Here is a 23,028-nt window from a genome sequence, read left to right on the forward strand (position 1 = left end):
TTTCCAACACTTTGATCTCACCCTTTAAAAATTGAACGGTCTTTATTCAATCCACAGAAGGTGCAATTATGAATTTTGGTTTTATTCAGGTTAATTTATGGTTAAAGAGGTTATATCCTCAATATATTGGGTCCTAAAATTGATCTTAGATGGGCATTTACCCAAGAGAATAAAGGCACAGCATACTCCCTCGGGATCCATTACTAGTACAACGATGGCAAGATTCGCTGGACCAAGTCCTCTTAGTACGGTGTGCGTGCAAGGGCATGTGAACAATTTTGAGCGCGTGTTGTGTACCGCAGGAGCATATGCTTTCACAGGCAAACTTCTTGTCCACTGTCAAATCGTTGGAATAAATAATTTAAAAATTGAGGCTTTTATTCTTAAATCATACCAGCCAAAAAGATTGAAGGGTCCGTGTTCAATTCATGGGGGTGATTTTGTTCATATACCTCCAGAGGACCTTTCAGATTTTTTCGGGTTGGTAGCAAGGTTGACTGGGTTGTATCCAAAATCTGGGGTCCTTGCCCAATAGAGAAAATAGAGTCCTAGTGATAGTTTTTCCAGTAAATTATCTGTCCAAATTGTGTAACTTCTACATATAATTTCATATGTAACATGTAACAGGAGCCATATTCCATATATTAGGGGGGGAATTTTTAGATCTAAAATTTTGGAATCAGCTTCCGAATAACAGAATAACTAAACATATAAGTTAAACAAGAACAGCTGTTGAGCTTTTAAACACCTATATTTGATCTTCCAAAAGTTGGACAGTCTATATTCAACCCTCGGGCATAAACTGAGATCTGACCAGACTGGCAGTCCGACCCAAGGATCAAAGCGTTCGAAATTTGCAATGAAATATTACTTCTTTATTAAGGTGCCTTAATGACCTACCTGATTTATAAGAATCAAACTGGACTGGCAGTTCTTAAACATCCACAATTCTCTAACATACTTTTACAAGTTTTCATAGCTTATAAAAACTCAAGCCCTTAGAAAATCTTTCCATGGAAATTATTTCAAGAAGCTGAGGTACTCTGCATACGTTAAATTTATAACACTTTGGAAAACACGTATTTTACATTACCCAGAAGGCATATTCAATTTGTTCCTACAAATATTATACTCACACATCTCAATAATAATGAAGGCAAGATGGAGAATTAGCATTTATGTAGCGGACTCCAATTAATTGAAAAAAAGATATAATGATAATGATGATCTTAATAGCAATGAGGAGTTTTTACCGAACTGTATAAGTGGCTCTAAAAGGTAGAAGTATTTATGACATCTACCCAAAGGTTTTTCAACTGAAAGGTAAAAGCAAGCACATGAGGTTACTTTATGTGACCAATTTTAGCAGATTCCGACTGCATATTGCAAAATCGGACTGCAAATTATCAGGCATATCGTTGAGGCAACTTAACAAAGTAGCAAGACTCCATTGCAAATTTCGGACACCTGATTCATGGGTTTCTACTAAAATAAAAGGTTCTAGCTTAAATGGCAACAACAACAATAATAAAAGGTGTTGTCAAAATTCAACACACTTGGGGTTCAAGCTTTTGGCGTGGAGTTTACGGATAACAGTCCATAACTTAACACATTATTATGCTCAAGAAATCCCAGTTTGGCCTCCAAAATTTCAGCCCTAACACCTTCTTATAAATGACAACAGCACATCCACAAGTTTCAGTGACAAATATAGGACAGTTTTTCATGCAAATGAAACTTTACCCTAGTTTAAAGGAACAAAGTGATGAAATTAACAGAAACACATGTATTTGGCTTGTTTGTGGGATCTCTTAGTCTCATAAAAGTTCATCTCCTCAATCTATATTGCTACAAGCTCTGCATTGCACATTCAAATTCAAAAGAAATTTGAGAGGAAGTTCTACACTGGCTACAGTTAGTTTCCACATTCCACAACCCCGCACCTGTGTTCGGTCACAATCACCACATTGCTTAAAGAGTCAATTGGGGAATGTCTCAACATCATCAATCCATTATATAGGAATAAAATTATCATCTAAGGGGGAAAGCAATCATTCCATCAAAAGAAAAATAAAGCACTATAAAAAGAACCCAGCTTTTGTCGACTGGATGAATAACTGAACATCATTAAAGAAACAAAACAATCCTAGAAACCAAAATAAAATGAGAAAGAAACAGATAAGTGATAGAGACGAGGCTTTTTGCTAACTTAAGCAGCTGAATCTTTGATGCTTTGAAAAAGACTGCATCTGCAAAGACAAAGAAATTGATAAATATCAGCCTAGATGATGAGTTAAAGCCAAGTTTCAGGATAGATATAAACAAGTGATTTTTTTCCCTTGAGAACTACATAGATGCATGATTTTTTATTTTTTTTCCCTTGAGAACTAGATAGATGCAAACATGTGAGTTGGCAACTACGAATCAGCCTACCTCTACCACATTTTTGCTCCAATTTCATTCGAATTTTCCATTTCATTCATTTATATCACCTAAATCCACATATTCATAAAAGTACAATATCAATTGACATAATCACATCTGTCATCATTTGGTAGGTCCAAATAACAGCCATAATATTCTTTAATCCCAGTGAACTATTCAAACAAATGAGCGATAATGCAATCAAATTCAAGACTAGTAAGCACTCTTTAGCAATAATGTTTATTTTTGGCTAATATAAGTACCGATTGAGATAGAGGGCCACAATTACCTTCTCTAAATGGGAAGAGACCGATTGAGATAGAGGGCCACAATTACCTTCTCTAAATGGGAAGAGGCGAGAGCGGAGGACTTCCATATGATCAAATTTTGAAAGGGGATCATGGTGCTTTTATTTGATTTATTTACCCTGGTCATATCTGATCCCTTTCTAGAAAAGGAATGCCTTCTTTGAAGGTGCACCAGTCAAGTGACTTGTCAAAAAAAAAAGGTTTTGCTCTTTTCCAATTGCCATCAAAATGGAAAAACCACTATCATTATTTAGAACTCCATCTCCAACACCGCTGCATGATGTTATCATTTATATAAGGTCTCAAATCCCACATCAAACAGTAGCTTTCGAGCTCTTCTTCTGAAGTTCTCAGGGACAAAGATGAAACAATATTTTCCTGCAATAGTTTTAGATATTACAAAAATGTCCAGTACTGTCACACAGCAAAGAAAGGAGTTTCAAATGTACGCTACCTGCATAATATAGTCAAGTTTATACATATTGTATACAACCCTCATCATCACAAAATAATCTGAAACTTCCAAGCCATGATGCATGCTGCATCTTGTACCCACCTGAAAAGATAGGAAAAAACAAACCAACCAAAAGTGCAATGTCTTACAAGAAAGATGACGTATAATATTCGTGAGAAACACTAAGTATTTATCAAAATTTAGATCATCAATTCATCTGTTAGAAGCCATATAAATAATTCACAAAAAAAAAAAAAAATCATCATGCACCAAACATACATTTACTCAAGCACAGAGGCAAATGCATGTCAACCAGCACGAGTGCATGCACGTGCACACACACACAACCTCTCAAAAGGAGCAGTTGTGTCCTCAAAGGAGCATATCTATTAGGATCATGTATATTCTTTTTTTAATGCATAAACAAAAATTGATGCTGTTTGTCAAGTGTGCATAAGAGGTAGCTTTGTCACTAGTGTGCATAAGAGGTAGCTTTGTCACTTACATCTTTCATGCGCTTAAAAGACGGATATTTTGGTCATCAAGCCAAAAACTTGAAAGAGACGAACCAAGAAGAAACTTAGAATGAAAAAGTCAAGTTAATGCTGTCCCAACACTTTCTTAAAGAAGCAACCTGATTCACTTTGAACAAAATCAACTATCCATACTGATTATAGAGAAATTTGGTTCTACAACCATGATAGAGCAGGAACAAGAAGTTTCATGCAAATGAATGTGATTAATTTGAACTATATTTAGAGCCTTAAGCACAGTTATATAAACTACATAAAAAAGATAAAAAGAGAATGTCGCCTCCAAACAACATCACTTTAGAAAAGATAGGTCCCTTCCAATGAAGTCTCCAGAATACAATCTATATATGAACATGTGTAATTCTACAAAAAAAAATATAGAATGAGACCATTTGCCTTTGATACAAGGTGGTCACATTAATCTGGACCATTGGATGGCTGCAATTATTCCATTGACCAAGCTCAGACTTCAAAAGAAATTTTATTGAACTTTGTAACACATCCAAACTATCAATTTCACATCAAATGGATGTAAGGAATTGTGACCACCTTGTTTCAAAGGTAAATAGTCTCATTGAATACAATCCCATTTTAGAAATATATATTGTCATATGTATATTCCCATTTTAGAAACGGGTGCGGTTTGTATAGAGCGTAGGCTCTAAACAATCAAATTAGAGCCTACCTTCAAATAGTATCGAGAAATGTGGTTTCAATATTGGAAATCTTTATGATAGCCTTAAAATATGTTTTTATATTTATTTATACAGTTTAAAGCTTCCAAAATTGCGTAGACCGATAGATCTATGAAAACTTGAAAATCTTGAAAATTGACGGTCCAAAAATGTGTCACAAAATACACTATTTCCAAAACTTGAAATCCATTTTTTTCTCATGTCCATGCTTCTTGATGTTGAGATGATCAATCTGAAGATATTTGAACATCAAAACAACATCTTCTAGTGAAATTTTTGAGATAGGCTCAAATTTGATTGTTTAGAGCCTCGGCTCGATATAAACTTTTTCCTTTAGAAATGTATACTGCTATATGTATACTTGCATATTGTGTTGCACAATAGTGGGGACATTGTTACTGGTAAAACAATTTAAGTGAATGGGGGTGTATGCAAAACTACATAAATGCACAACACAAAAGATATAAACTGCAAGATAAACCTATGTCATACGATACAATATGAGCACACTGAAATATCCTGACCTTGTCAGTTCCAGCAGCGGAAACAATCAAGTTGTCCATTGATATTGTATCCAGAAAATGTGATAAATTCTCTATAGCCTTTTGCATTATGGCAATCACATCATCCATGAGACAATCGAATTCTCTGATAAGAGCCTTCGCTGGAACAGTAAACAAGAGAGGATGGGAAGTTATGCAGGTTATTGCTTGGATAATCTGGTAGTCTATGTAATACACAAATATATCGTGCACAATATAACAAATATATTGACAAGGATTTCATGAGGCTGGAAATGTTTCAATGTGTGACTGTGCCAGGCATTACAAGGCCAATTGTGCAGATGAAACGGACAAAAGATTAAGGATCCAACTGACCCAGGTGTAGTCAGAAATGAACATGGGTTAACTAGGGCGTTCCCTAGAAGTGACGCGCTGCAACGATGCCTTGTTCCGGTAATAAGTAAGCAAAGGTTCCTACATCATTCTGGATGAGCATGGATAAAGAAACTAGTTTAAAATAATTGGATTCGTCCAGCCACATGGAATCAAGGAACACTAACAAGTAAAAGTATGGAGTTAACAGATAAATGAGATGAAGGAGAGCTAACATAGATTGAAACAGGAAATTAAATAGAAAGGGGGAAAAGTCAAGGAAATTGAAGGATATAAACTTTCATATATGGGAAAGATAATAATAAAAATAGCATAGGTACAAGTCAGACAAAGATTTAAAGGACAAAGTAGTTAATGTCAAGAGGGTTGGTGATAGGCTCATATTAATCAAACTTGTACTGAAGGAGGAGATTATTAATATAATTAGTGTATATGCGCTAGAGGTAGGACTAGATGAATTACAAGACAACTCTTGGTGGACATGGATGGACAAGTCCAAGAAATGCCAAATGAAGAGAAGACATTTTTAGGAGGGGACTTAGATGGTCATGCAGGAAAAGATAGTAGAGAATATCAAAGGGTACACGAGCAATATGGTTTCGGGAAAAGAAATGAGATGGGTGAGGCTATTCTTGATTTTGTTATGGCTTAAAAGTCAGATAGATTTCTTTCTTATTAATAACGACCATCATGTAAAGACAGCAAGGTTGTCCCAAGAGAGAGTTTGAACACGCAACATAGGCTCATGGTTATGGATGTCTACATAAAGAGATGGAAGATGAGTAAAATTAATAGGTGTCCAAGAGCTAGGTGTTGGCTTTAAAAAAGGAGAAAATAGAATCATTTAGAGATAAATCATAAATTAGTAAAAAGGGAAAATGGAAATTTGAGCACTAAGTAAATGTTATTTGGAATAAGATAGTTGATTGTATTAAGAGAGTAGCAGAAGAAGTTTTAGAAGAAACTAGAGGGAAAATAAATTCCGATAAGGAAGCTTGGTGTAGAGTGATGAGGCTCAGAAGGCTATCAGCCAAAAACAATCATATTATAAAGCTTGACAATGTAATAGAAATGATTAAAACTTATAAGAATATAAAAATGCTAAAAAAAATAGTAAGTAGGGCTAAACTTCAGGCATATGATAATCTATACAATAAATTGGGGATAAGAGAAGGTGGAAAAGTTGTCTTAATTAGCAAAAAATGAGAGAGACAAAGTGTAAGGATCTAGATCATATTAAATGCATTAAGAGTGAAGATCAGAGGGTCTTGATGAAAGATGTCAAGGTCAACAAAAGGTGGAGAATTTATTTTCAAAATTTGTTAAATGATGGACACTATAGGAACACAGCATTAGGAGGAACCCTTGACATAAATGATGGCGGAGGTCATAGATACATTCACAAGATTAGAATATATGAAATGAAAGAAGTTTTAAGATGAAGACAGGAAAGGCCTTAAGCATAGATAGTATCACGATAGAGGTTCGAATTTGGAAGTGCATGGGGGAGATTGGCATATGCTGGCTGACCAAGTTGTTCAACAAGGTGTTGAGAACAAAGAAAATGTCAAATCGGTGGAGAAAAAGTATTTACAGGAACAAAGGAGACTTACATAATTGTATGAATTATCAGAGGGATCAAACTTTTGAACCACACTATGAGGCTATAAGATAGAGTGATTAAGCAACGGCTAAGACATGAAATCAATTAGTGTTGTCAGGCCTCCAATTGAAAGGTGTGTCACCTAAAGCTGCCACCGGGCTGGGTTTTGGTCTGGCCAAACCTAGCCCGAGCCAGGTGCGAAACTATGTTTGGTAGGCTGGGGCAGAAATTTTAGTTTTGAATAGGACAAGCACTTGGCCGGGATCCGAAGGATGTTATCGGGCAAGGCCATGACGAGCTTTATATAAATGTTATTATAGAACATAAAAAATCACATAATTTTATATGAATACATAACCTAGGGCTAGGGCTAGTCCGAGCTCAGCCTAAAACCAAGCCTACCAAGCCAAGTTGTGGCCCGTCACGCTGGCCTTATTTTCAGGTTATTTTCGAGCCTGAACATGGATCAAAGGCCTATGGGCTGGCCTAACCAGTTAGCAACCCAAGTGTCACCAGGTTTGCAGGAGAGAGATCAATGTTTCTGAAGCTCACTTGCAAACCAAGCTGGCCAAACAAAAAATAAATACATAACAAATCAAGCATTCAAATTCAGTGAACACTCATATGAAGGTATGCAAATTTGATGAAAAATTCGACAACAATTTGACGAGATCCGAACTTTCAACACAAGATTGATATGAGTTTGATCAAGACCATAGTTACCAGGAGCGGGAGCGGGAACGGCTCCTGTTCCAGGAGCGAGAGTGTCAGATCGACATCTGCCCAAAGCTCTTGAGCTTGGGGAGCAAATTCCGGTGAGGGTAAAAGTAGTGGATCATGATCCCATATGAACAAAGAATGCGTTCCCAATACATCGAAATTGAGATTCCTATTTAACGGGAACGCTCTCCATGCCAAATGGGATCGTGTTCCTATATTCATTAGGATCGTGCTTCCATCAACAACAAGATCGCGCCCCTATCTAAGAATGACAACGTTCCTATTTGGAAAGAATCGAGCTCCATTCAAAGAAGGATCGTGTTTCATGCATGATTAGTCCGCGCTCCCATCGTAGAACTCCACTTTTATGAAAATTTGGCTTAAAATATAATTATTTTATTTTAAAATATAATTTTATTTAAGAAGTTTCTTTTAGGAAGTTCCGGGAACATAGGGATGGAGTTCCAAAAACATAGGGATCACGCTCCTAAAATTCTAGGAGCGGGGATCTAATTTATTCAAGAACGAGATCCTAAAATTTAAGGAACGCGTTCCTTGCGATAGTGGGATCGAGATCCTTTGTGCATGGGATCAAGAATCCTATAAATAGGAGCGATCTCCCGAAAATTTTGGAGCAGGTTCTGGTTGAGATCCCGACCACGGAGTGCCGGAGCTGGGTTCCAGAGCGAGAGCGCTACCCTAGTTGGGCGCTCCCGGTAACTATGATCAAGACACTAAACTATTAGAACCTGTTGCCAAATTCCCACTTGTACGTAGATGTTGGATACAGTGATTAGCTATAGCAACGGCATATTTGTCTCATAATTTAATGAATCTTTCCATAAACACAAATTCATTTGATGCAAATACAGCAAGTATAGATGTTGTTCTGCCACCAAACATTTGGTACGTGAGCTTGCTACTAGGAGTGGTTGCATGAGTTCACAGAGAAAATACTTGTTCTTTTTACATGCTTTATATATATGAAGCACTACAAAAACTTTCTTCTTGCAAACTACCCCACAAATCAACAAACAAAAATATTAATTCATAACATACAAATTCATAGGTATATTAATGCTTCTAAAAAGGAGAAGAGGCATACATGATAAAGAAATCAATATCAATAAGCTTTCAGAATTACCTTTGTCCATATATTCTTGAAGCGCTTCTTGGCATACGTGCACTGTATGCATCTCAAACAAAAAAAAAACTGAATTAAGTGTTATTCTTCAACCAATTCCAAGAAAATAATTCATGAGAAAAAAAAGTAACAATAGATGTTTGCTACTACTAAGCACCAACCATATAAACCATGCAAACTATGCAACCATTTACACAAGAAATAGAAATGCAGAAATCAACAAAAAAAATGACAATGGAGAAAAAAATAAGTTAGACAAAATTAGCAACCTTTCATTATACGTATCTACTCTTTGTCCCTTAGGTTTTGGGCGAAGACATCCAGTTTGCATGAGGAAGGTCAAGCATTTGAACCATTGGAAGCTTGTCGCAAAGCAAAACCAGCTGAGCTCCCCGTTTAATTCATTATTTGTATGCAAACACCATCAAGAAATAAAGATGAAAGACTTAATACACACCAAGCAAGAGTTGTTATGGATTGTTTCCCCAAAAACAATAGCGCTTCTTTTGGATTTTATGCAACTACTTAAGGGGGTAAATAAGCAAGGTATCAGCAATTCAACTTCTTGGAAATAAGTTTTTTCTCTGCAATTTAAGAAAACTCTTCTCTTGTAATGGTCATAATTTCATCAAATAAGGCAAACAAAATGGAAAGAGGCAGACAACCCATAATATATAGGTTTCCCCAAGGAGAATACAATGTACACATCATTAAAGACAATGACCAATGGTAAGTAATGAAATTTCAACTGCCATAACAGAAAAATATCACCATGTTTTGTAATCATTGCCAATTACAAAAATCAAACGAAGAAAGCCTAAAACAATTGTTGCATCTCACAAAAGATAAGACGCAGAATGAAACCTCAATCGCCCTGTATAATGTCTAGAAAAACAATATTAGAAACTATACAAGACAGGTGCACAATTCTTACACTTGCTTATATTCACTTTGTCAATGTGACCAAGCCTACAGCCAGCTTCAAGATATGCACTCAACCGTTCATTTCGATTTGCTTCAATGATGCCTAAGATCACTTTGGATTCTTTTTGTAATGGAGACCTTCTAAACTTTCCTGTTTGAGAAGAGAACATTACTTTAGTGATAAATACAGAAAGATAAAAGCAAGAAAGAAGTGATAAGTTTTGAGTTCATTTAGGCAGTGAAAAACAGAAAAGTAATGGTAGAGAATTGATAATGAGAAAGTACAATCAAAACCACACAATTTCGTCTCTGCATATCCTAATGTGAAAAATTTGCAATCATAGAGCATAATTTCATAAAGATGAATCCAACTCTATTGAGAATCTATTCACTTTCCATTGACATTTCTAATTGCAATTCACCCAAAAGTAAAATAACATCGCCAGGCCACTAACAAAATATGGAGCCAGGTTTGAGAATTCCCAGAAGGCAGCCACAGAGTTAGGTTTGGTTACACCATAGTCAAAAAGATGCACTAGAGCTAGGTTTGAGAATTTCCTAAAGAAAGTGGCACCGATAGACTTTGTTCATAGTAGTAATAACGACTTTAGGCAAGTTTTCTATGGATGGGGCTCTACAAATCTGTAGCATTGACAGACCTCCCGAAAAATGTCCACTTGTTGGATAGCAGCTCGTGTTTGAACTATGAGTCTGGATGGTCCCCTAATTGGTGACAAGAACTGTAGTTTTAACTGCTCAAAATCAATTTGTGTTGTTATGGGTTGTCTGGAATGAAAGAAATGGGTTATCGAGCGGACCCTGTAAGTCTTCCCCCAGCAGGGCACCCATGCAAAACACCTGCATGGGATAGAGTAGCAAAAAAGTGGAAGTTTCTATGTACCCCATCATTGAGGGGGGGGGGGGGGGGGCATGGGGGGAGGATTTGAATCTGGTACGAGATAGGATGGGCCAGGGTCGAACAGCAAGCAACACAAGACACGGAAACTAACCTACCCCCAGCAGTCTTATTAACCACGCCATCTTCTGGGTGCTCAGTCACACCCCGCAAACCATTTCAGAGTGCATCAAACCATCATTTAGTTTTTGTTTACAAGAATGTCGCTGTGTAGCAAACTGGGCTCCTCTATTTTTATCTCAAACTGGGGGAACATCTTGCACCTCTCCTTGAGGCCTTTTCCCTTCTGAGCCATTTTGGCACCCCCCAAGAGAACCCTAAAGCACGATGTCGATGGGTGCTCCCTCGGGAACACATGTCCTTCAGGTTATCGGTGCAGCCTCACAGATCACGACTCTGAGATCCTCTCCTTCTCAGGCTTCAGACACTGCAACTCCACCACGGATTAAACAGTAACCATCCTAGAAGGCCTCAAACGCACCCTTGGAACCTTCACCAACGTATAAAGCTTAATAGCGGAAGGGGACTCAATGAATGTGATCTCTTGGGCTATAAATCAAGCCCCACCACCTAGAAGATTGGCAGACCTCTTTGGCGATGTATTTGTACTTTGCAAGGCAACCCAGGGCACCTTCAACCACATTCCTAGGGAAGCAAATGCATCGCTACCAGGTTGGTCAATGACGGAGCAGCTGCAGGACTGCCGCCTACGCCTTCATAGCCTTGAAGTCTATTCTCAATCATTTTGTCCTCTCCCCTCTCCCTCTGTCTCTTTTCTCCCTCTTCAGCCCATTTTCTCCTCCATTTCCTTGGATCTCTCGCATTCTCCTATTTTTTGGGCACAACCAACCGCTGGGCTGGTTCCTTGTATTTACTGTCTTTTATTTTTTTTTTCTTTTTATAACCCTTTCATGTAGAGCACCCTGCCTCGTGGGTTGCCATATATTTAAACCTTTTCAAACCCGGCCTTATGGGTTGTCATGATGGGGATTCTATATAATTTTCCTACTTATCAAATACAATCAAGCTTCTCTCAAAAAACGCTTAAAGAGAACTATGACCAGCACGAGAATGATGCTCACCAACAACGACGCCAAAAAGAGTTCAATGAAGCCATTAGTTATGGATATTCTAGAAAAGAGCACTTTCCTAATGTAACACATCATAAGTTCAAACACAAGAAGATTGGCATGTGCTGTGTTTTTTAGAAGATTGGCAATATTGCAAACAAGATCAAGCTTTCGTAGAGATACAGGATCTCTCCCATGTTTAATATCCATGGTCTATATGAAGTATCACGGAAAGCCCATTGATGCAGAGAATGATAAGTGGAAGGTGCTAATACCTAAGCAGGTTGGTGATCAAGTCCACGAGGTTTTTGATATTCAGACCATTACTACCCATCATGGTTCCTACGGTTAGTATTTGATCTAATGGAAACGTAAGCCTGAGTCAAAGAATATGTGGATTTCAAAGGAGCAGAAGCATTAAGAAGTTCACAGATGATCAGAACTCGAGGGTGAGTTCTCCTTAACTAGAAATCCAGGCTGACTTCGTACAACAAATTTAAGGTCCAGCCTTCAGGGCTTTAGAGCCATTTAGCTTGAAGGGCTTACATTGCTGTTACGAAATGGGGTCATAATAGCAATTTCAACATCAGAACGAAAAATTATGCCTACGCAAATTTGGGGAATCATTTCAAGGTTATTTTTACAACAAGTTTGTTTTATTTTATTTTGCCAAGGGCAAAAGTGTCAAATTTGGGTTCAGTTTTAATTACGGGTTCTAGTTACATTAGGATTAGAATTAGGGAGTTCAAATAAAGTCTATAAATAACAGTTGCAGTAGGGGTTTTCATTCATAGTTGATTGTTGTTTTTTACATAACATTGTTCTTCGGACTTCTATTGAATTCTAGAGCCATTGAAGTCAGGCTTGTTAGCTTTCATTAGTTTTCAATCAATACATTGTTTTCTTTTTCTTTTTTTTTTCTATTATTTGAATTTGCAACACTATTTGCATGTATGAATGGCATTCTTAAACTGAAGACAATGCATCTGTGAAATCTCTTGGATGGTACCGCATTTGATAGGGTCACCTCTAAATGGAGGGGCTTCTTCTAATTCAAAGATGGAACCTCTAGAAGATGTGCTCTTTGGTAATCTTTGCGGGCATACGGAAGGAAAGGAATCATAATACATTTCAGGGGCTTACTCAAACATGAAGCTTAATGTACACCAAGTTCAAGCTGAGTTGGTGTGGGTCATTGCCTCGCCTGCCTTCACAGGCTATCAAGCCTCAGAGTTCCTCCATAATGGTTTGGTTTCATTAAAACCTACTGCACAAAGATTCCAATTACCTGGAGTTTATGGAGGCTTAAATTCAGCAATAGCTCTAGTTTGGATCTAAGACAATAGGTTGTGACAATTCAGCTGCCATTCACATTATTTCATGTATTTAACTAGTGAGCAGAGAACATAGAGTTGGATTGTCACCATGTTCAAATAAAGTCTTTAAATAACAGTTCCATGATAGTATTGTACATGATACATTCTAGAAGGACATGCATTTATGTTTGCACTATGCAAAAGGCTTTTATACCGTTCCCTCCTTTTGCACAATGTATCATTCCTTTTGCCCCAATAGAAGGTTAATGAGAAGAAATTCACATATATTCTGCATTTACATAGAATCCACAACTCACTCATCAAAGACTACTTAGGAAAATCCTGAGGGCCCACTAAGGATGCAAAGAACTAGTAATCATAATAAAAAATATTTACATTTGCACTGTTGTATAGTTCAAGAAAACTTAGTATTTAAACAAATAGTGCTGAAGGTGTGTGCAGAAGCTTTAGAAATTCCAATAGATCATGGTAAAAAGGAGATGATATTTACCAAGTTCTTGTTGGAAGCTGGAAAGCAGTTGATTTCCCATGTTTGCCAGTTCATCAAACCTTGCAACTCTTCGAAACAACAAATTCTATTAGAAAGGTTTTCTCTAACAACGAAATTCATACCAAATTTGAGCCACAGCATGAAATATCATATTAAGAAGCTTACATAGTAATTTGAATCAATAAACAGACCCAAAGGCTCATCATGCGAACTAGTTAACAAGACCGTTGCATTATGGGAACGGCCATGCAAAGATGAAGAATATTTTTGTAATATTGCAAATTAATGGGACATATGGATTCCTGGAAGATGAAAAAGAAAATATGGAAGCCGAATCCACATATCAAACATCAAATCAAATGAGTCAGCTTGGTTTTGCTCATTTAAACTTGTGCCATCAGCACATAAAATGGGTGGATTGAATTAGCATATGTTTTCCTGGCTCAACAGGGGAATGAATGCTAGACTGAATTTAGAGAGAGAGAGAGACCTAGTCATGAAATCCACAAAAACCGGACGAACTGAGTCATCAAGTTCTGGCAAAGTCATAGTCCAGCCTTTGCAATTCAAGGGTCCCCAAAAAGAGAGAGAGAGAGATGGCCTCTGAGTTCAAGAGCCGAAAATGACTTAGGGTATGCTTTCCTAACAAATCTGCAACATCCAATTAAGGCAAATTTATCAATCCCACGATGAGGAACACAGTTCGAGAATAAATATCACCATCAATGATTACATCCTATGAAGAGAATAACAATAATCCTTTTGAGAAATTCACTTAAATCATATGCTATAAGGGCAAGGATGCCCCTTTGTTGTCACTTAAAATGCCACTGCATAAATTACACAAATCTCTGCACTTTACTGGAGGAAAATACCCAAACACCAAAGATTGAACCACGAAATGTCAAACCTGCAACTTCCAACGCTCCCTACCTCAGATCTTCATGAGGTCGCTCTGTGCACAATATTTAGAAAACAAAGTCAGAAAGAAAGTTAAAACCATATAAAAAGGGAAAAATTCAAAACTCAGAATAGGAAAAAAAATAAAAGGAGTACCCAACAAAAAAAAAAAACAGACCCAACTTCTACCATTCAAAAATAAGTCCACACATTATAAAGAAGAAAAGCTTTATCATTCTCTCTTTTTGGGAAGCTAAAGCTCTGGTCTTTCTCTAATATCTTGAAAATCATGGATTTTAAAGAGGAGTCAAAAGGCGCATAGAAAGAATGAATTCATAAGTGAAATATAAAAACATGAAAAATGCAAGCTCTCTCTCAAAAAAACCATGTTTGAAATTTTTCAAGAAAAAACCCGAAAAAGTTATTACCTTGGCTTAAAAATAGCCAAACCAGACCCAGAATAAAAATTTGAAATAGTCTGAGTGATTTAGGTCTTTAAGATTTGCTGCCAATTTATTTGTCCTTATTTCTTTTGAGAAGTATGGACACTCCTTAGGAATAGGAAAGGCAACCGAGAGAGATGGCTTTAACTGTGATTAGACTTCGAAATTTAGAGTGAGAAAACTAGAGAAGGAACGATGAGAGAGAAAATTTAGAGAGAGAGAAAACTGGAGGCAAAAATTTGATCACAGAGACCCCGTTTTGAAATAAATTACAGGATCATTACCTTATAATGATATTCGGGCACGCGTGCAACGCTTCCTTCGGGGGCATAGTTAGCTTCTACTCTCTCTGTCAAAAACCTGTTTAGGAGGAGTTTATCAAATTTTGGGAACCATTTAATAATCATGATGATCATTCTCAAAATAAATAAAAATAAAAATTTTAGTTTTCTAAGATCTGACAACGTAAATTTTGATGGTCTTTATTGGGACATTAGTTTTTCCAATTATATAAGAAGATATAATTAGGAATATCCTTTTTTTTTTTTTTTTTTTTTGATGTTAAACCATAGGTTGGTCCTAAAATTAACTTTTGGTGATGAATTGAGGGAGTAAATGGGCATTATACTCCCACCTTAGTATAGCATCTTAGCAAAAGTTTTAAAAAAAATATCTCTTGCCCCCCATTTTTAAGTTTTATATCTCACTAGATTTAAAGTTTCAAAACATATCTTGAATCATAAAACTTTTAAGTAAACTTTTAAGTTTTATATCTTTTAACTCTTTAAGCTAACTTTATTTCTTTTAAACCTATTTTTTTTGCTCCAAACAAATATAAAAATGAAATATCCTTTCTAAATAACATTCTTTATCTCTTTTTATTTTCTCCTAAATCTCTCTCTCTTTCTACCTATTTTTTCACTCTCTCTCCCTGTTAGAGAGAGAAAAAAGTGAATATTGGAGAGATAAATTTGAAGCGAATATATCGTGTAAATAGATGAATTGTTTAGAATAAACATGTTTTTTTTATATTTGTTAAGGCTAAAAAAATAGTTAAAGTTGATAAAGTTAGTCTGGGGGTTAGGATATATATTTTGAATCTTTTAGTCTATTGAGATTTGAAAATAAAAAAAATAAAGGGTACGACTATATTTTCCAAATATTTTATTTGAAATAATTTTTCAGATTCTACGTAGTATGTTCTCGTGGGAGCATTACCGTAGAAAAATAGGTATTTGGGAAATTTATTTTAAAAAAAATTTCAAAGTTTTGCGAGTATCACTAATCTGTTGTTTTCAAAGGAAAAAAAAATGGGATTTTAAGTTCTTGAAATCGTGATACTCCCTCCAATAAGCTGACAAGATATCATTTTTTGTAGGCACATGGAGAGTGCAAAAATGTTTTTTTGGGTTTTGGAGATTATATCTTCAAATTTTGGGATCTAAAAATATTTCTCGGATGAGTTTTATTAGAGGGAGTAAATGGACAGCGTACTCCTATGGGCTTAATAGGTTTGTAAAAGCTTCACATGCGTATTAGGTAAATAAGATGGAGAATAAATGGATATGGACAAGGAAAAAATTGTAAGTTCCAAATTTCTGAAATTTTAAGGGATATTGTTGGTAATTTCCCTTGAGACTTTCCATTACTCTTGTGCATGTGTGTAAATGTGCTACCTAGGATTTACCCAGACTTCTACCCCACCCATCACGGGATGAATAACCATGGGAGAGGCGGTGAGGGTGACTTAAAAGAAATTGAATAAAGCTTTCAAAATCAAGACTTAAAAGTAAAGATTTGGATCAGCCCTAGAAATGATGACATTGTCCGGTCATCCATAGTCCACATCTGAGATCTAAGAGATTGCATGATCCAATAAATAAGAAGTGCAATGGGGAAGAGAAACCTATAAAAATCTCTCAAGCCCTCGTGAATCTCTAAACTTTTTCAAATATTCACAAAGAGTTTAGAAGCCTTCCTTGGTCAAAACTTAACCCCTCGACACACAAAACCTTTAAGCCTTTAGAAAGCCTTAAGTGAAAAAGGAATAAGGAATTTTGAGACAAAGATAAACGCGGATTCATTCATTTCATTCAGTCAGCTTCAAAAACTTAGAATTGATGACGTTATGGAACCATGCAGCAATCCCAACATACTGCCTGAGAACACCCTAGAGAACGCTCAACCCCTGAGTCCAAGCACTTTCTAGTTTCAATTATTTACTCAGTCTCGGGTGTCTACTTCTTTACACTCTCATGTGTCTACTTCTTTACACTCATGTTCCTCGAAGGACAAGGAGTGCTAAAGAATGACCATTGCAGACAAACCCAACACCCCCCCCCCCCCTTCTTTAAGAAACCAAACCCTATAAATCTCAAGATTTAGAAACCTAAAAATTCCCAGAAACCTACAAAATTCTTGAATACCACAATTTAGAATCCTAATGTTCCCTAAAATTGAAGACAGGCATATCAATATTACAAAATCCCTAGGTAGGAACTAAATTTCCAAATTTGGTAGTTTCTATAACTTGAAATGGAGAATTTGTGTATCTTAACCCTCTATAAGCATCCAAATTTAACCAGGCCACCACTATTAGACATAATGTGATGTTCTGATCAATCATGTAAAGGTTCCAAACTAAGTTCTTTTCCGCACCGCAAACTGTGGCACAGAGGAGAGAGGGCTATGTTGGAAAATGCGGTGCGAATTACATACCACCTCCGTACCAATCCAAGACCACCACCTTTCTATTTTAGGGTGTATTTTGCCTATAAAAGTCATTTGCCCAACCTTTTCTGCAAACAGAGACCCAAACATCAACCCCAACCATGATTTTAGTCATAAAAACCCTACAGTCTCCAAACCCTAGCTTTACGCCCTCCAAACCTTAGATATAAATACCATGCTTCAGCCAACTTCCCACACCAAATCAATCATTTTCAGTCATAAAAAGCCCTAGAAGTGAAACTCCAAGGCCTCCCTCTCATCCCCAAAGTGCAATCATTAATTAAGTATTGCCAATCTTGAGGATCAGGAGCAAGGACTTCATCTTCGCCATTCGATCCAGGCTCAACTGTGGGTGCTGATCCTAAGGGCTCGGCTTCTTGGTTCTTTTGTTTTTTTCCTTTTTCTTTTTATTATTATTTGATGTGTTTTACTGTTTAATTTAGTTATTTAGTTTTTATTACTCAGTTAATCTACTCTCCTTCTCTTTATTTTATTTCTTTTCATTGTTATTCATCTCCATTTTATTTGATTAGTCTATTTTTCTAGTTAAATCAACTTTATTCATCTTTATTCATGTTTTCTTATTTTCCTTAGTAGTTTATTTTTCCGGTTCCTTTTATTCTACTTTCTTTTGTATTTATTTGAGATTTCACACTATCTAAGTCGGCTCAACTGCAAATATATACAGAATAGGTATTTTAAGATTGATTTCTCTATAAATCTGAATTTGACAAAACCCACTTTCTGTTGACTATTTTATGGTATGTTTGACAAAACAGAATTTCAATATTCATATATTTGAAAATTTGAATAAACACATGCTTGGTTTTTCCTTATTTGGATTATATATTATTCTAATATAAGGAAAATATCTCCATATCCTCTATTTTTAAGTTTCATTTTTTATAAACTCAAGGATTCAAAATATATATTCTAATCCTCTGGCCACTTTAAACCTATTTTTTAACCTAAACAAATGTGAGAAAAACATGTTCTTTCTAAACCCAATCTGTTATTCTCTCTTCACTTATATACCCCAAAGTTCTATCTTTCTCTCTTCCTATGCCTCTCTCTCTCCTCCCGTGTTTCTTCAAATACCTATATTTTCTCCCGGTAACCTCTCACCTCCATGAAGCCATTCTTCCTCTCTCTAGAAGTTTGGGAGGATATTTTTTAGAAAATGCATGTATTTTTAGATTTGTTTGGCCTAAAAAAACAGGTTTAAAGTAGTTCAGTGGGTTAGAATAAATAAAATCTATAATTTTTATGCCCTAATATATCTTTTAAAACCTTGGGTCTATTGTGAAATGAAATCTAAAAATAGGGGGTATAGAGATATTTTTGAAATAAAGACTAATGTGATATTACCGGGAATATATATTTTATTTTCTTTTTTTTACCCCTTTTTTTTTTTTTTTTTTTCTGTTGACAAAGATCCCAACAAATAGTCTTAGTACAATAACTCTTGCTTCACATAAAATAAAACTAACAAATCCAATATCTTAAAAACCTTGATGCTCTCCTTATGTTTGAGAATATACAAATTAAATTGTAAGAAATAAAATGGAGAGTGCTGAAGAGTACCTCAACCGGGCTTATTATACCCCACACCAAGTTACCACCATCTGATGCCGTGAGATCGATGATCTAGCTTCAATCTCAACCGGGAAAGTAATTTTAGGCCAAACTTTTCTATGAAACTATATACTCCCCCTTTTGATCACAAATCTTTGAACCTAGGTCCAAACTCCCAAAGACCTAGTCAAGCATATCATCTACTACCCAACCCTTATGTTTAATCAAGATGAGAGAGAATGAGAAATATCCTAGGGGTGGTCCCCTCTATGGGCTAGGAGAGAGAAAAGGTTACAGAGAGATGAAAGAGTGAGGCGTGTCCTTCGAGAGGAAGAGAGTTTAGAGAGAGAGAGAAGAGAGATTAGTGCAAAGAATAGAGGAGGGGAGGTCTTCTATTTATAGAAAAAATTAAGTCTAGGGTTTCTTAGGGTTTATCATAGTTTGCATCTTAAGTGAAATTGAATATTGACCGTCAATCAATGGTGACTTGTGGGGTGAGAGATTTAAGTTATCAATTTTATAGATGAGCCATTAACATTATAGAAGGTGCATGAACTATCATCTCCCTTGCCTAAACCATTTTTCTATCATTAAAAATTAAATAAATTAAATCCAATCAAAATTTTGTGCATATCATAGCACAAGTCTTCACATACTTTCCACAAAATCTTTCAAAATATATCAAGTCAATATTTAGTCAATATTTAGTTAATATATTCCAACCATATGACCACATGTCATATCCCACTAAATAAGGAAAGATAATAAAGGGGTCGGGCGTGCCACCTTAGAGGGGGCTTCATGGGCCCCATCTCCAACAACATGGTGGGCCCATGTATACAATGAGCCCCCATGAAATTATTTATATATAAAAGAAAACTAGAAATAATTTTAAAATATTATTCGAATATTTAAAACATTATAAAATTAATATCTTTATTTCATAAGCTCAAATTTTATAAATAAAATATTCAAAGATTTATAAAAAATCAAATAATAATTCTAAAATATTATTTATCATAAAACAACATAATTAAACTAATATGATGGGAAAATGATCCATATGGCTTAGGAATCAACAATCACGGGGCACTCCACCTTCAACTGTGGATTACATATCACACTTGTTTTATTAGACTGACCAAGTATTTCCCATGGCCCACAGTCCAAGCAGGGGCTCATTAGTGGGTCTCAAAAGTCTGACAGATGAGCTTAAGGGTCGCAATCCCTGCATGTGGATTTTAGGTCTTTCTCTAGAGATGGGTCAAGGTCACCTAGACCTGATGCGACTATAGCTCCTATGGCGCATAGGGGTATCTCTCGCACATGCATACGCTTCACACTGAAAGGTAACTTGCTTTTTCGAAATGGTCTATCAATATGTATGTCGTGTGATGGTACATGGATGAGACTTTAACCCCCGTCTCTGAAGGCCAACATCGTACACAAGGGTCACACAGTCCCTCGGCTCACTCATCCAGACATACTCCGATCTTATTAAAAGATGACTCATTATAACCCTTATTGATTTATACTCTATGCTCATGTAACATGGGTTTTTCCCAACCGACTAACCTAGACCGTCAAACACAGTCCGGTATCAGCAAACATCATTTGCTTAATATGGTTCACGAGGGACCACACTCCCATTGAGTTTATATTCCACTATATCAAATATTTTTTTACAATCACTCATAAGGTCCTTAAAGGCCACATAAATTCAACAATTTTCCCCTTAATATATACTTTTTTGTATCAGTTTAATTATCTCTTTATACCATTTCTTCAAACACGTTTTGAACATAAACTTGACAATTGATCAGGCATATTGCTATTCTTGTGTGTTATTATGATGTATTTTTCATAAAATTTTACATTCTCTTCAGGCTCATCCTACTCAATTTATATTAGCATCAAACTTATGGCACGTTGGTTTGCATGGAAATGTTTTCCATATACATTTTCACATGAAAAAAGTTCTTTCATGCGGTTTTCCATATTTTCAAAACTTCATAAAAAGAGAATTTTTATTTCCAAGGTATGGACAAGAATTTTTGTCTTCTATGTGTGTAGTCAAACTAGTTGATTAGTTGATGAGAACTAGACTCTATGAGCCTCATGGAAGAGTAATCAGTCTAAAATAAAAAAACGAGAGAGAGAGAGAGAGAGAGAGAGAGAGCGACAGTTGAAAATCCAATGCAAAATATGTGATTAACAACTTTCAGATCTTGAAGTGAAACCAACTCCAAATCCATGATAAACAACGAGAATTCACGGGAGAACTCCAAGAGCAATGAATGGCTCTACATCTAAGTCGAGGTTGCAAAAATTGTTAATGAAAATGGTGAGAGAAAATATCATTTAATTTTTTATCAAAGAGAGTATTCTCATATTGGGTGGTAGGATTATTGAGGAGTCCATTCTACGATGAACTTTAGAGAGTTAGAGAGAGAAACATTAAGAAGATTATTCATTTTGAAGGCAATGAAAAGAAGAGACATGGAGTTAGAGAGAGAGAGACAGACAGACATTAAGAAGATTATTCATTTTGAAGGCCATGAAAATAAGAGACTTGGAGTTAGAGAGAGAAACCTAAACAAGATGGAAGTGGGTTTTGTTGAGGATGAGGAGGAGAGCATTGCTTCAGGTTAGAGAGAGAAATCTTGACACGATGTAATTCGTTATCCAGAGGCTCAAAGAGTTCCCCATTTAGACTCTTTCTCTCAAACTCGCTCCCTCTAGGATTCAACATTCAACTTCTTCTGTAAAGAGAATTTTATTTTTAAAGATTTTGGGGAAAGGGTTTGTGGAGGCGAGAGAGTGAGGGTGAGAGAGGAATGGGTCTCAGAGATGGTAAGATGGGAGGGGTTTTATGGGTTCGCGTGATTGAGTGTGAAGCAGAAGCAAAAAAACGACAGAAGAATTGAATCCCACAAATATTAAATCTGACTTGAATTTTGTGAGATCCTGATAATTGACAGTTATTAAAATTTTAAAGAATATTGTTTTGTTCAATCAAAGAAGCCACAAACATTTTCAATAACTCTTAAGATCAATATTATTATGGATTTTACAATATCTTGAAATATCAAGATATTGTAGGGTTGTCAAACATACACTTCAATAACTAAGTTTGTGCAAGATCTAAAATGGATCAGACTTCTCTCAGTCTGGTTCATCTTAGATTCTCATGTAGACAATAGATTTGGATGAAATCCTACTCATTAGTCTAATCATAATTCCAAGGGACAACATTCAGGTTGTAGTTCATATAATATGATGGGTTGAAGGAACAATAGGAACCCAGGAAATTGCCTTGACATGATCTTGTTATGCATGGCAACTGGAAACATATAGAGTGGGTCCCACTTTTACTACTAATTTAGATCTTGAAGGCTAAAACTAAAATCAACTACAATAATCAGTTCAGGGATACACATTGGGAATAACTTCATTATAGACCTACTAATGGATCCAGTAGTTTAAAGAGATGTGGAGATGCGAATCCAAGACTAAACAAAGGAGAGGAAGTCTGATCTATCTGAGGTCCTGTACAAACTTAGTTATTTAAATGAGTTATGAGAGTTGGGTCCTGTCAAATTTAGATCTACAAAGAATTTTGCCTTAAAAGACCTATTCTTGATAAATCTGTGCCCGAGCTCGCTCAATATGACATCCAAAATAAGCACAAACAATAGAAAATAAAATAAAGAAAAGCATGAAAACATCAATAAAGATAAATGCAATGGAATAAAGAGACCAATAACAAAAAAAGAGATGAACAACAATCAAAATAAAAATAATAAAAGAAGAAAAATAAGAATAAGATATCTATTAAGAAATTGAACAAAGTAACTAAATCAAAG

The 23,028-nt window shown here is 35.9% G+C and overlaps 1 protein-coding gene across 37 annotated transcripts; it reads right to left on the reverse strand.

Moving 5' to 3' along the window:
• Nucleotides 1-1,983: 1,983 nt before the first annotated feature.
• Nucleotides 1,984-15,339, reverse strand: LOC110007952 (FAD-binding protein). Of its 37 annotated transcripts, none has more exons than XM_088854970.1 (12): nt 15,142-15,251; nt 14,425-14,469; nt 14,005-14,165; nt 13,515-13,582; nt 9,712-9,852; nt 9,047-9,160; nt 8,778-8,819; nt 4,939-5,078; nt 3,187-3,288; nt 2,714-3,110; nt 2,434-2,492; nt 1,984-2,249 (listed from the first exon to the last, which is right to left on the reverse strand). In XM_088854970.1, exons 6-10 carry the CDS (start codon nt 9,051-9,053, stop codon nt 2,979-2,981), a joined length of 423 nt encoding a protein of 140 aa, XP_088711096.1. In that variant the 5' UTR covers nt 9,054-9,160; nt 9,712-9,852; nt 13,515-13,582; nt 14,005-14,165; nt 14,425-14,469; nt 15,142-15,251; the 3' UTR covers nt 1,984-2,249; nt 2,434-2,492; nt 2,714-2,978. The 37 variants fall into 37 exon arrangements, with proteins under 37 accessions (XP_088711096.1, XP_088711099.1, XP_088711098.1 ...); XM_088854973.1 differs by having other exon boundaries at nt 14,448-14,469; nt 15,142-15,198; XM_088854972.1 differs by lacking the exon at nt 15,142-15,251 and adding an exon at nt 14,843-15,118 and having other exon boundaries at nt 2,761-3,110; nt 14,390-14,469.
• Nucleotides 15,340-23,028: the final 7,689 nt, after the last annotated feature.

This window comes from Amborella trichopoda, chromosome 13 (genome assembly GCF_054954075.1).
Source record: "Amborella trichopoda isolate Santa Cruz 75 chromosome 13, AtrichopodaSantaCruz75HAP2 v2.0, whole genome shotgun sequence".
NCBI classification, from domain to species: Eukaryota; Viridiplantae; Streptophyta; class Magnoliopsida; order Amborellales; family Amborellaceae; genus Amborella; species Amborella trichopoda.